Source organism: Mus caroli, chromosome 1 (assembly GCF_900094665.2).
Source record: "Mus caroli chromosome 1, CAROLI_EIJ_v1.1, whole genome shotgun sequence".
NCBI classification, from domain to species: domain Eukaryota; kingdom Metazoa; phylum Chordata; class Mammalia; order Rodentia; family Muridae; genus Mus; species Mus caroli.
This window is the reverse complement of record NC_034570.1, coordinates 123592134-123606476: the sequence shown is the minus strand read 5'-3', so window position 1 is coordinate 123606476 and position 14343 is coordinate 123592134. Positions and strand designations below refer to the sequence as shown.

The window sequence follows — 14343 nt, the reverse complement described above, 5'->3', positions numbered from 1 at the left end:
GCGGATTTCTGAGTTCGAGGCCAGCCTGGTCTACAGAGTGAGTTCCAGGACAGCCAGGGCTGCACAGAGAAACCCTGTCTCGGAAAAAAAAAAAAAAAAAAAAGAACTGTTGGTCAAAGAATTCTCAGAGGCCCTCAGCTATTGCTGCCATTCTTGGTTGCCCACCAGCTGCTAAGACCTCATTCCTAAAGATACCACACACTTTGGTTGCAGGCCAGAGAAACCAAGCTACAACTGACCTGGAAACTTCCTCCCTGATAGCTAGCCTTCACAATGCTGGAACATGGTACATAGGCCACTAGAGGCAGGCCATCAGTAGCCCTACCTGGCAACGGATTTCACACTGACGCTGAAGTCCTGACCTGCCAGGCAACACATGTCCACTGGTGCTACTGTCCCATGAGTACTTTGGGAGCAGCCAACCAGTTTTCTAATTAAGATCTAAAGCCTGATGCATGGGAGGGAACCCATGCCTAGTACTGCAAACCTGGTCAAAAGCCCACAGCTAGGGAAGCCACTGGCCTTAAGGGGACCCACTGTTATTGTTTTGCTAAACGGACATGCTATATCAAACAGCCTTCTACATACTTAGCTTTACTCAGTGATGAATACAGCTCTTCACCCTTATAAGAGAAGCTTAAAAAAAAAATCCTAAGTGTCTACGTGTATAGGTTGTATAGGTGTGTATAGGTTTGTTCCCAAAGAGGATGATGGGATCTGGACTCTGGTCTCCTGCAAGAGAAGTGCACACTCTTAAGCACTGAGCCACTTCTCCAGCTCCAAAGAGGCTTCTTTTTGCAGTGAACAACGCTTAGTATCTAGACTCACAACTGGTCAAAGTGCAATGAACCAATGTGGGTGGCATGCACAGCTATTAACGAGACATCTTATCACACATACCCCAAGACTCAGGGGACACTGTGGAAGAAGGGGCAGAAAGAATGTAAGAGCCAGAGGATGGGGACAGTGCTGTGAGATCCTGTCTTCTCAAAATGATACAGTCTTGAATTCACTCACAGCAGCTGTGGTTACTCACGAAAGATCGGGCAAAATCAAGTAAGTCAACATTCCAGCACGGATGGAGAGGGGAGGAGCACGAGGCCCCCTCCTAGCCAAGGCGCTGTGACTGTTCATAGCTGATGACTGAGGAGGATTCACTTGTCTTCAGGGGTACAGCCCCATACTCACTCATGCACAGCCAAGTAACCCGAACCTCCACCCCAATATAAGACATCAAAGTAGGAGGGGGAAGTATTGTGAAGTGGGGGGGATGAAGGGTTCTAAAGACAATAGGAGGGGGATAAACAAGGGAACAGATGTGTATATGTGTAGGTATGTAATTCTAATCAAAATGCACTAAATGCATCCTCATCATGGCCGTGTGTATGCACGCATTAATGTTATGTACACAGACTGTCCAACTTATACAAGTTTAACTTGACGAAGCACAAAAAGAGCCATATGCATTCAACAGACACTGTGCCTTGAACATCAGTGTTTTCCTGGGCTAGCAATATGCAGTATGAAAGTTCCTCACTATGCTGGGCAGCAACTGAGAGTGACAGGCTCCAATCACCCCCTGCACCAAAAGGAAAAGGACTGTGAAATAGTCATCAAATGGAAGGTGTGTGGCAATGACACGGGGCAGTGGGCTACCACCTCTGCCCATTTCCACACTTAAAACTCCCCCATTACAGGAGGCACACTTTGGGTAACTTACCTGGAAAAGCGTATTAGCACCTTGCAGTCTGGCTGGGCTCAGGGGAGCAAACGGGCTGAGAGTGCTCCAAAAGTGGATGCTGGAGAGCAAGGGGCTCGGAGTCAGCAAGATGGGAGTCTGCAACACACAAGAAGATCGCTCAAGGACTTGCCATGATTGTGCTTCATCCTCCCAAAGATACAAGCAGAATCCATATACTATATCCTCCCCAACAAATGTCCCTATGGCCGAAATTTTATCAAAATGAAAAGCTCAGAAATCATTTTATAACCTAGAAAAGATAAGGGTCACAATAATAATAATCACTTTATAACCAAACTTTTATAGGGTCTTCCCAAACTAGAAAGCAAACCTAAAGTCAGGTACAATAGAGCACCAGCTGAGTACCTATAATGTCAGACCATCTGGGGTGTCTTATTCAAGAGCTGTCCAAAGTGAGCAAGTTAACACCTAGTGTAACTAGATAAGCTGACGACAAAGGCCACACCATCCCTCCTCTCAAGGGTCTCAGTCCCTTCTGTCTTCCCCTGATGGCAGCAGACTGAAGGGAAGAGGTAGAACACTATGAAAATCAATTAGTCCTGCTGTATTTAGAGAGGGTCTCATGGGGCACAGGCTAGTCTCAACCTGGCTCTGTTGGCCAAGGATGACCTTTAACCTCTGATCTGCCTGCCTCTACCTCCTGAGTGCTGGGATTCCAGGTGCACAGACCCCATGCCCGGTTTACACAATGCTGGGGGTAGAACCCAAGGCTCTGTACATACTACAAAGCGCCCTACCTAATCTGAGTTATATCATTCACCTGAGAACAAGGAATTTTAAAAGATAAAACATCAAATCTCTATTGTTTTGAAGATTCTAATTAAGGTAAGGAAATAATTTTCCCAGGTTTACATATAATCTTTCTAAGACAAACCTAATTAACAGAAGTTGAATCTTGCAGGTATAAATTCTAGATACGGCTTAAAGGGTGAATGGATGCAGTCACAGTTAAGAGAGAGAGCAAGCTACCTGGGAAAAGAGTGCTGGTGTAAGAGACGCTGTCGGGAGAGATGGGCTTAAGATACCCAAGGGGCTGGGGTCACTGCCTGTGACCACAAGGGCGGGTGTCAGTTCTAATCCTTTGGGCTTCTTAGATCTTGATGAGTTATTTGTTTTGTCCTTTTCTGGCAAAGCTGAATCCTCATTTTTAGGCTCCAGTGACAAGTTCTCTGGAAGTTCCATTGGCTGAGAAGCCACTGACTCAATGTCTGTGTCAATGTCTGGGTTAGAACTCAGTGGTGGAGAAGGTGTCCTGGGAGGCTCCTTTTGAGGAAGGGGTGTGGATGGAACCGGAGGAGTGGGGTTAAAGGTGGTAGCCAGAATGGATATGGAGGCTGGGGTTTCCAGGGAAGGTAGTGTGGGAGAGACTAATGTCTCCAAAGCTTGGATAGTTTCTTCAGAAGATGGAGAAAGACTAGGGCTCGTTGCAAAGGCAGCAGCGACAGGCTCGATGGGCGGCTTTTTGGCAGGTGTTGTCACAAATTTGATGACGGACGGTGTTGGCTCCTGGGCTTTCTTCTCTGCTAGTTTTTCCGCTGGATTCTCTATCTTTATTGACTTGAAAAGCTTCTTATTGGAGGTGTTCAGAGAGTTGAGAGTAAATGAAGAATACAAACCAGAGTGTATGTAGTCATTGCGACTAGATGTCTTGGCTCCAGGCTGAGGTGGCCTCTCCTTTCCTCCATACTCAACATCTTTGGAACTGCTGGTTTCAATGGAATTTAAAGTTTCACAGTCTCCCTCAATCCTGCCTACCGTCAGTGGATCCATTTTCAAAATCTCTGGATAGGAGACAAACTTGTACACAAACTTCTGACCATTCACTTTTTTAATGATGTTCTGTAGGTAGAGAAGATAAGCATCCTTATACTTCCATATAAATTACCTCTCATAGTTCATGAAAAAGGGGACCTATTTCCCTCAAATAGAGGAAAGTGCTCTATTTGAGAACTAGGCATAGCTTTTAAACAACTTCAAAAGCATCTACATTCATCAACCCAGACCAAACTCAGACCTTGTTCAGAGAAATTAAAGCAGTTCAAAGCCTCATTAGCAACTGGACTATGATATCACATAAAAGCTGAGATTATAGCTGTTTGATGCTCTCAACCAAATAAATACCTGTATTATGTCATAACTCACTGAACTGCAATCTTAGACGGTCCCACTGGCATAAGCTATGAGCATTCCGAGAAGCTAAAGGGTCTCTCAGCATGACAGCTGTGAGGTTCCTACTTCCTTCAAGTGGTTTTGACCTTGGGAAAGCTGGCAAGATCAACTTCTGAAAGTTGCAGGAAATAGACAGCTTGGATTCTTATTCTAAGTCTATACTTTGGAGATGTTTATTTTTCTTCAGTGCCTAAGTGAATGTTCAAAGTCATAAAACATTAAAAGATATAATTTTGGGTTGAGGAGATGGCTTGACAGGTAAGGGTATCATCTATGTAAGCCTGAAGGATCAATTTTAACCCCCAGAATGTAAAGAGCTGGATTTTTTAGTATGGCCATGCAATTCTAGCTCTCCTACAGAGATGGGAGGCAGAGGCAGGAGAACTTCCAGGAAACTTGCAAGTCAGCTAGCCTGGAATATGCAGCTCAGCAGCAGAAACAAAAGATCCTGCTTCAACAAGTACAATGGGAAGTGACAGCACACCCTCAAAAGCTATCCTCTGGAGGACTGGAGAGACAGCTTAACAGATATGACCACTGGCTGCTACAGGTAGGTGTGGTAACACGCACACCTTTAACCCTGGTATTCGGGAGGTAGAGGCAGGTGGATCTCTAAGTTCAAGACCAAATAAGTCTACACAAAGAAATTCAGGACAACCAGGATCCTGACTCAAAATGAATGAATGAATGCATGAACGAGTAAGGTACTGGCTGCTCTAGCAGAGGACATGGGTTTGATTCCCAGCACCGTATGATAGCCTACAACCATCAATAACTTCAGTTCTAAGGGATCTGAAACCCTCTTCTGGCTTCCTCAAGTACTAGGCACACAAGTGTCACATAGACATACATACAGACAAAACAATAATACATATAAATATATCTTAAAAACACAAAACATTTGTCCCAGACCTCCACAGATGTGCCATGGCGTAAGTGTGGACTCTCTCTCCTTCACACATACATAACATAAATTTTAAAAATTTAAGTATAATTTAAACGAAGAAATCAACTCTAGCCGGGCAATGGTAGTATATGCCGTTAGTCCCTAAACTCGGGAGGCAGAAGCAGATTTTGAGGCTAGCCTGGTCTATGGAGCTAGTTCCAGGGCAGCTAGGGCTACACAATGGAAGCCTGTCTCAAAAAAAACAAAAGACAAACAAAAAAATAAAACAAAACAAAAAACAAAGAGGAGGAGGAGGAGAAAGAAAAGAGAAAAAGGAAGAAGGGGAGGAGGAAGAAGAGGAAATAATCAACTCAGTTTTAAATAGTTTCTTTTGCCAATCTAGAACCCATGGCAATCCTCTTGCCTCAGCCTCTTAAGTGCTGAGTTACAGGTAAGTCAACACACCTGGGGCAGGCAGTAGCTATTCTTTAAGGTATTAATTTCTGTCCCCTAGGCCAAACTAAGCAAATAATTCAATCTACAAGTATATATGGTGACATTTTTTGTGTGCATAGGTATATGTGGGTTTTCCCATGTGTGAAGGTAGGTGTGTGCCTGTGTGTGTATGGCGGGTCAAAAGCCAACAATAGATGTTGTCCTTAATTAGGGTTGCTAATTTATACAGACTGGCTAGAAGCTCCAGGATTCTCCTATCTCTCCTGCCCAGCACTAGGGTACAGGCACACTATATTTGGGGGTGTTGTTGTTGTTGTTATATTTGGGGGTTTTGTTGTTGTTGTTGTTGTATGGTTGCTGGGCAGCAGACCTGTCTGGTCATCATTCTTGTACCACAAGCACTTTAGTAACTGAGCCATCTCCCCAGCTCCTACTGTCTTTTTTTTTTTTTTTAATGGAGCAGAGCACCGTAGATCTCAGGCTAGCTTCACATTCGTTAAGTCATCAACTTCTGGTCATCACACCTATACCTCCTTAGTGTTAGGATTATGGCCTTGTGCTACAACACCCAGTTTATGCTGTGTTAGAGATTGGGCCCAGTGCTTCATGCATGCTAGCAAGCAGCCTACCAACTGAACTGCATCCCTAGCCCTAAATGACAATCTTTAAAGTAAATTCTGACATATATGAGTATTTATTCTCAAGTATCTCCAATGTCCTTCTTTGTATTCCAATCTCATACTTTTCCCTTTAAAGAACATCCAAGGGGCTGGAGACCTGGCTAAGTGGGGAGTGGTTAAGAGCATGAACCTTAGCTCAGTTCCCGCAACCCCTGTCAGGTGGTTAACAACTGTTTGTAGCTCTAGTTCTGAGGGTGGGGGTGAAGCCCTCTTCTGGCACCTGAAGGCATTGCATGCACAATACACAGAAATCCATACAGGTAAAAGCACCCATTCATGTAAAATAAAAATGGGCACATCCAGCAAGGTCACTCAGCAGGTAAAGGTGCTTGCCACCAAACCTGACAGCTTGAGTTTGGTCCCTGGAATCCACATGAGAGGAGAGAACCAACTCTCAAGTTGTCCTCTGACTTCCACATGTGCATGTGTACCAATGAATACAGCAATAAGAAAACCTTTAAAGAATTTGTAGAAATACAACCAAAGCCACTGAAGCTGTTAAGTAAACTAGACTAAACAAACCACATTAGTACTCAATATCTCAACAGAAACAAAGATTAACTCTCATTACGAGGTTCTCTACATAGCGTCAGGGCAGGGCAGGGCAGGGATTTACCTTTACGTAGTAGTATCGCAGGGCTCGGCTGAGTTTATCATAATTCATATTAGGCTTGTTCTTGCGAATCCCCCAAAGACGAGCCACCTCCTCCGCCTGCAGAAGCTTGAACTCCCCATTGTTAGATGTCCAGCAGATCATGTGCTCATTCTGAGGCTCCTGCAGGAGCTGGAGAAGGAACTGCCAGAGAGTGACGGCACTGTCCATAGCAAGGGGCTGAAAGAGTATCGAGAGATGAGATGTAAGTGTTCCAGGTGCCCTGCACAACACTCCTGCAAGATATACACTATCCCACCATCATTGCACACACCAAAATAGGAGATCACTAAAGGGCTAGGTAGCTTGTCCAAGGACACACAGCAAATGCTAACACTGAGACTTATTCCTGTGCCATCTGAATCCAGAGTCCACACTCTCACATTTGCTATACTACCAAGGTTTTGCTTTGACAGTGCTTCCTGTGTGGCCTCAGCTGGCCGAGAACTCACAGTTCTCCTGCCTCAGCCAGCCAAGTACTGAGATTACAACTGTGTACCGGTATAACCAGCTCCCTTAAGGAATCTTTTTTTTTTTTAAAGATTTTATTTTTATTTGGAATTATGTGTCTGAGCGTGGATTTGTGGATATGAAAGTGGTGGCCACAGGGCCACAAGAAGGTGTCATATCACCCAAGCTAGACATGAGTGTTTGGAACCAAACTCGGGTCCCAAGAGCAGTGCACACTTTAACTGCTGAGCCATTTCTCCAGTCCCCAGCTTCAGAAGTCTGAAGTATGGTTGAGTTTGGCTCAGCAGTGAAACACCTGTGCATGCCTGAGGCCTTGGGTTCCATCTGCAGCATGATGGGGGGAAAATGTTACTTTAAACAGCAAGCAGCTTTCAAAGAAAGAAAAGCTAGTTCCATAAATGATAGGTGTGAGCTAAAGGCTGGAAGTCAACAGAGGGTCAGTTCTTAACTTGTTTTTTTTAAACATGTTACTTTTTTAAAAAAGATTTATTTATTTTTATTTACATGAGTACACTGCAGCTGTCTTCAGACACACACTAGAAGAGGGCAATTAGATCCCATTACAGATGGTTGTGAGCCACCATGTGGTTGCTGGGAATTGAACTCAGGACCTCTGGAAGAGCAGCTCTTAACTGCTGAGCCATCTCTCCAGCCACAGTTGGGTTTTGTTTTTTTTTTTTTTTTTAAAGATTTATTTATTTATTTATTATATGTAAGTACACTGTAACTGTCTTCAGACACTCCAGAAGAGGGTGCCAGATCTCATTACAGATGGTTGTGAGTCACCATGTGGTTGCTGGGATTTGAACTCAGGACCTTCAAAAGAGCAGTCAGTGCTCTATAACCGCTGAGCCATCTCTCCAGCCCCCAGCCCCAGTTCTTAACTTTTACCTTAAAGTCTTATTAACATCACATTCTCTTAGAAGACCACCAGTTCAATGTATAGCTAAATGAGCCCATTGTGTTTCTCTGACAAGATGTGAGTCTCGGGTGGCCAGGAGGCTGACGTGGAGGGATCAATCTGTTCCTAGTCCAACTTGTACTTCTCCTCCAGACAGTTAAGCATCATAGCAGGGTAGTTTACATACAAATTGGCAGCACTGAAAATTCAACAAAATGTTTCCCAATTTAGTCTGCAGCTCTGTTACCGACTCACAGTCTGCCCGGTTTCTTCTTCTGTTTAATTACCGATCAGAACAAGAACAGAAGAAAAATCCTTCAATATTCGAGTCTTCCTGTTGGAGCGAGAGTTTCCCATCCCAATTCTAGCAAGCCTGCCACTAGAACTGCCTAATCCTATGCTGTGGGACTGTCTAGAGCACTGGAGTGGTTCAACAGTACCAGCATCCTGGCTACCACCCACTAGACATTAGTACCCTTGCTGCTAAGACTGTCTCTGCAGTCAAATCATCCTAGCTGACAACCCCTCTGCCAGGTGACACACAACAACGCAGTGCTGTCTCAGAGACATTCTCCTCACAGAAATTCATGAGAAGAATTCAAATGGCAGCTCTAACCAAATCAACATGTTTGCAATATGTGACAAAGTGGCTGAACACCTTCCATAAAAAGTAAATCCGGGCCAGGTGGCAGTGGTGCACACCTTTAGTCCCCAGCATTTGGGAGGCAGGTGTAGGCAGATCTCTGTGAGTTCAAGGTCAGCCTGGTTTACCAAGTGAGATCCAGAGCACCCGGGACTGTTACACAGAAAAACTCTGTCTTGAAAAGCCAAGATTAGGGCTGGTGAGATGGCTCAGTGGGTAAGAGCACCTGACTGCTCTTCCGAAGGTCCAGAGTTCAAATCCCAGCAACCACATGATGGCTCACAACCATCTGTAAAGAGATCTGACTCCCTCTTCTGGAGTGTCTGAGGACAGCTACAGTGTACATATAATCAATAAATAAATCTTAAAAAAAAAAAAAAGAATAGAAAAGCCAAGATTAATTAATTAATTAATTAAAATCAGAAAACACCTCCTTTCTCTAGGAATGAAATCCCAGTGGGTCAGAAGAAGGTCTGAAGGTCAGCCAATTCTCCTAAAACACTACCCAGACAGGCAAACTAGACTAGACCAAAACTTTAAATGAATATCAGCAAGCAAGAAGACAAATTCCCTTGAATGTTCTAAAAATCATGTGTCTTAAAAGGTACTTGCACCTCAAGTAGGTAAATAACTCTTATAGCATAAAAAGAAAAGGCAGGCACAGTTGTCTCTCCAGAGAAAAGCTGGAAATAGTCAAGAAGCGCACAGAAAGCTCTCCCCGTCATTCATAGTAGGGACCAGAACTTGAAAACAAGCAAAAAAACACCACGTGGCTATTTTAAGCAGAAAGAGCAACAACAAGCTGACCAAGACAGAAACTGAAACTCACACATTACTGGTAGAAAATTTAAATGCAATACCTCTATGGTCACATTTACCATGTGACCAGGTACACACCTAGATAATAGAAACATATGTCCATAAAGAACTGCATGGTGACACCTGCCTTTAGTTCCAGGACTAGGAGACAGAGGCAGGCACAATTCTATAAGCTCAATGCCAGTCTGGTCAACATAGCAAGTTCCAAGCCAGTCAGAAATACACTGTAAAACTCTGTCTCAAAACAAAAAACCAAACCAGGAATGTTCATCACAAAATTATCCATAAAACCTAAGAGTGGAATCAATTCAAATGTCCAACTTATGAATGGAATATAAATATATATTCCAATATATATTCATATAATGGAATATTATTCTGCCACTAAAAGGAATCAAAATGGGCAGAAAGATGACTCAGTTATTAAAGCATTGTATAAGCATGAGGACCTTGTTTGAATGCCCAGAATCTACATAAGGCAGTAACAAACACCTGTAACACTAGTGCCCCAGAGAGATTCGAGGTGGACAGGGAAATCCCCAGCAGCCCAGGGGCAGCTGGCTGGAGCAGGCGGAGACCCTGTCTCTAACAAGGTGGAAGGCAAGGACTAACACCCGAGGGCTGTCCTGGCACATCATGCTACACACACGCCCACACTCTCGAGTGCGTACACACGCACACATTCAGACCATCACTGACACACACACCCGCATGGACAAAGACACGGACACACAAATATTCATCTTTAAAAAAAAAAAAGGAATTAAGTACTGATGCATCACAGATGAACCTTGAATGCATGACAAAAGTAAAAGCCTAGCCGCAGCCACAGCCACAAAGGGCCCGTGAGTGGCTCTGGTGACAGGAAATGCTCAGATCTGGCTGTCCACAGACTTTTGAGCGGGCTGAGGTAGAGGCATCCGGCAGAAGGAGGAGAGAGAAAACTGGCGAAGGAAAGCAAGGACCATGAGGTTTCTTTTAGGGTGGCTGAAAACATTCTCAGCTAAGACTGTAGTGACTCCATCCACTCTGTACGTATTACAACACACTCAACTGCATGTTCTCGACAGGTGATGTGAGACATCGATGAAGATGTCTAAGACAAACAAACCGAACGTAACCGAGTTACACAACTCGGGCATGAGAAGACTAAGCCTAACAACACACATGACTCAGAGGACAGATCAGTGAGCTGCGGCTAGGAAACTGTTTGGGTTTCTAGAATTTCTCTCAAGCGTGAAAATACCCTCCAGTCATCTTTGGTTACCACTTTTGACACTGTCTGTGGAGACACTGTGATCCAAAAGCAGAGATGGTAAAATAAAAGAGCTGCCTCCCACAGTCAGGCTGATGATGAAACTGCAGGAAGCCCAGGCAGGCCCCTTCAGTCACCCACTCCTTCAGTCATCCACCCAGGAGAGAACTCCTCCTCCGCCCAGCAAGAATGCCGCCATCATTAAACACCAGAGACTGAGTGACAGCAGTCGGCAAAGAGCTCCTCTTGTCCTGGGTAACCAGCTCATTAGACACCTTCCCCACAGCTTCCCATAAGCAGAGCTAAAATAGTGTTTATCGGCTCCAGTGTGTCGGGGGAGGGGCAGTCCCGGTCATTGTTCTGTTTACCAAACAGATTTTTTTCCCCTGATGATGTCTATCCTTATGGCGAGTTACTTTTTTATTAGTAGTTTTCCAACCTTGGCAATTACATCCTAGTGCAGCCTGTTAAAACTACTCCAGGAAATAGGAGCCTAAGGGAAGAACACACTTCAGACATCACCTTCACATCAGGAATGTCTGGGAGAGCCTTACCAGGGAGAGGCTGCCTTTACTGCAAGAGGCAGAGACAGGTAGATCTCTGTGAGTTCAAGCCAGCATGCTCCAGGGCATCCGTCTGCTACAATAAACCTGCATCTCAGCCCTTAGGAAGCAGGTAATCAAGAGATCAAGGCCATCCCGACCTCTATGAGACTATGCCCCCCCCAAAAAAACACCACAAATAATTAGTTGTGCTAAGGATCAAATCCAAGGTCTCACATAGTAAAAGTGGGCTCTACTACCCTCAACCCATGTTCAATTTCTGTGTTATTCTTTCAAAGAACTCCTACATACACCGTTGAAACTCTTCATTTTAGCTCCTACAAGTGAGCCTCAATCATTTCCTCAACTTTGACAGAGAACATAGTGGCACACACTTTTATCCCAGGACTGAGGCAAAGGAAGTTCCATCTGAGTTCTTGGCCAGCCCAATCTATATAGTAAGTTCCAGGCCAGCTAGGGCTACATGAGATACTAGAGACCCTACCCCACCCCCAAGTACAGGAGCCAAGTAGAAGTGAAACCGTCCTATAACCCAGCCTATAACCCAGGCTCTCCTGAGATGAAGCAGTGAGGGCTGTGGGTATGAAGCCCGGGCTACTGACCAACAAAGAGGGAACAAGACAGACAGATTCCATATAGGTACAAAAACAGAGACACTGTCTAAGTACTAACAATTACAGCTTCAAAAGGTTTTTTAGAAGCATAATGGAGGCAGACTTAAATGGACCCAAATGATCGTTGACAGATTAAAGGCTGGAAAAGGTTTAACACTCAAAGACTAATCTCTAAACTACAATGAAACAGGGGGCTTTAGGAGCTGGAGAGCAGCTCGGTGGCAGAGTGCTTTGTCTTGTCTAGCATGCCTGAGACCACAGGTTAGATGGCCAGCACTGCACCTAGGTAGAGAAAACTGCTTTCTCAAAGAAGTGCAATGGAAAAAGAAAAGAACAGGGGCGCCTGGGGTGCAGGTCAGCTGATGAACACCTGATGCAGATCCCAGTTTTGTTACCTAGCACAAGAAGGAAGGAGAGGAGGCTGAAAGCAACGGTGAGAGCCACAAGAGGATATTAAATGTATACATTTTTTACCTTTTTGTGCTGGTGACTTAACAGTACAACCCCTGCCTCAAATATATAACGGTGTCCCAAAAGTTAAAACGATATTCCCCCCCCCAAAAAAATATAACAAACTCCACGTAAGCAGTTTCCATTTTAAAATAAAACCAAAGATCAAAGAACAAAGAGTTCCTACAAGGAAAAGTTGAATCATACTCTTAACAAAAACACCACTCCTAGCCGGAAATACAGAAGCCCCACGTTCTGTGCATGGGGGGGGGGGGGGGGGAAGAAGAGCTCTGACCCTAGAACGGCACACCGTTCTTGTCGACCCTAGAACGGCAGCCATTCTACTGAAAGAATCTTACTTAAATGACCTAACCTTCACATTGCAAGGGCTCGAGAAAAAGCCAACCGTGTCTTCTGAGTTCACCCAACAAATTCCCCCTTATTTCCTTGCGGATGCCCGTTAAAACTCCTCCCCCCAAAGATGTTTCCAATGCTTTTATGAGGAAAAGCTTGCCACAGCTGTACAGGAAGCGAGGAGGACTGATGAAAAGTAGAGAAAGAAAAACCTGTGGCCGGATGGACAGCGAGCTTGGGGAAGGGAAGAATGCGGCGTGAGGCCGCGCGCCCCGAGATCAAAGTGCGGGGAGACGCAGACCTCCGGCCCGTGGGCGAGCCAAGAAAGCACTTTCACTTTCCAACTTCCTGCCACTCGGGCAAGTTAAAACCGTTCCCCTCTGCCCCACCCAGGCAACAAAAAACCGCTGCCACCTTCCGCCCAAGGGACTTCTCACGACCCACCGAGGTGCGGGCAAGGCGGAGGGGGCGCTCCGGCGAGCACCTGAGCTCCGCCGAGCTGCTCCCCCAAGGAGAGCGCGCCAGCAGGCCCCGCCCACCCACCAGGTCCCGCCCTCCCGCCACCAAGCTCCGCCCCTCCCTCCGCCCGGTGCACTTCCTGCCGCGCCCGCAACCTCCGCCCGGCCCGCGCTGAAACCTGGCTGAGGGGCGGTGGTGCGAGACCCCGACGGGGCGTGGGTGTGCTGCTCACCAGGCAGGGCACAGGACTCCTCGGCCTTGAACGCGGTGCGAGACTCTTGTCGCCCACCGCTCCTCACACTCGGACCTCAAAGACGGCACGGCAAACAGCGGCGACCCCCGCGCCGGGGCCCGAGAAAGCGGCGGCCGAGCCGAGCCAGCCGCGTGCCCGCAGCCGCCCGCATCTCCCGCTGCCGCAGGTCTCGAGCCCCGCCCTCGCACACGCGGCCGGGACGGCGAGGTGGCTATAGTTAAGCTGCCACTCGCCGTGCGTGCGCTCGACGTTCTTCACTACGGCCGCCGTCTCCCGTCGTTCCGCGGCCTCCGCCACTCTCAAACCCCCCCGGCACCGCCGGGGCCCTTCCTCGACGCCGAAGCGGCGCGAGCGTCACTTCCGGGGGAGGGGCCGGGCCCCAAAGCCAGTGTTTTGTTTCTGGCCCGGGGCTCCCGTCCATACCCTGTTAGTCCGTCTGGTGCACTCGCTCCGGGGACTCCTCCTGCTCTGCCGGACATTCGTACTTCCTCGCAGGCCCAAAGTCCTGCTTAGGGCTCTCGGGGTAGCAATCTGGGCCCAGGGCTGTGGCGGCGGAGCTGACGTGTGAGGACGACGCCCACTGGTTTACTTTGCGAGCTACCACCACCACTTAATCAGAATCATTGACGAATGGTCTCTCTGGAATGGGAAAAGCTTTCCTCCTTACCAACTTAGCTCGGTCCAGAGCTTTAACTTTCTTTTCTTTCTTTCTTCTTTTTTTTTTTTTTTTGGTTGGTTTTAGTTTGGTTTAGAAACAGTATTTCAACACGTAGCTCTAGCTGTTCTGAACTCATAAGAGATCCTTCTGCTTCAACTCCTGGCCCCAAGTGGTGGGATTACAGATATTTACAGATGTGCACCACCACGTCCAGTCTAAGTGACTTTACTTAAGAATCCAAAACATCCAACTCATCGCCTGTAAAGTCACTGTGAGAACCTAATTTTAAAAAGTTGCA

At 46.3% G+C, this 14343-nt stretch overlaps 2 protein-coding genes across 5 annotated transcripts in view; one reads left to right on the top strand and one right to left on the bottom strand.

Moving 5' to 3' along the window:
• Mfsd4a (major facilitator superfamily domain containing 4A) overlaps nt 1–1038 on the top strand; it is a 48633-nt gene extending 47595 nt beyond the window's left edge. The window contains exon 11 of the mRNA XM_029475136.1: nt 1020–1038. The gene's annotated coding sequence lies outside the window, so the exon portion shown is untranslated. The remainder of the gene's footprint in view (nt 1–1019) is intronic.
• Nucleotides 1–13699, bottom strand: part of Elk4 (ETS transcription factor ELK4) — a 19496-nt gene extending 5797 nt beyond the window's left edge. Inside the window, exons 1-4 of one of the 4 annotated variants that reach the window (XM_029475137.1) lie at nt 13367–13699; nt 6570–6785; nt 2732–3601; nt 1721–1837 (exon numbers count right to left, since the gene is read on the bottom strand). In XM_029475137.1, coding sequence (XP_029330997.1) covers nt 1721–1837; nt 2732–3601; nt 6570–6776 — 1194 coding nt within the window. In that variant the 5' untranslated portion in view covers nt 6777–6785; nt 13367–13699. Of the gene's footprint in view, nt 1–1720; nt 1838–2731; nt 3602–6569; nt 6786–12887; nt 13045–13089; nt 13200–13366 lie in introns of those variants that run through there. The other 3 variants (XM_029475139.1, XM_029475143.1, XM_029475141.1) reach the window with 3 other exon arrangements.
• Between the last annotated feature and the right edge of the window lie 644 nt (nt 13700–14343).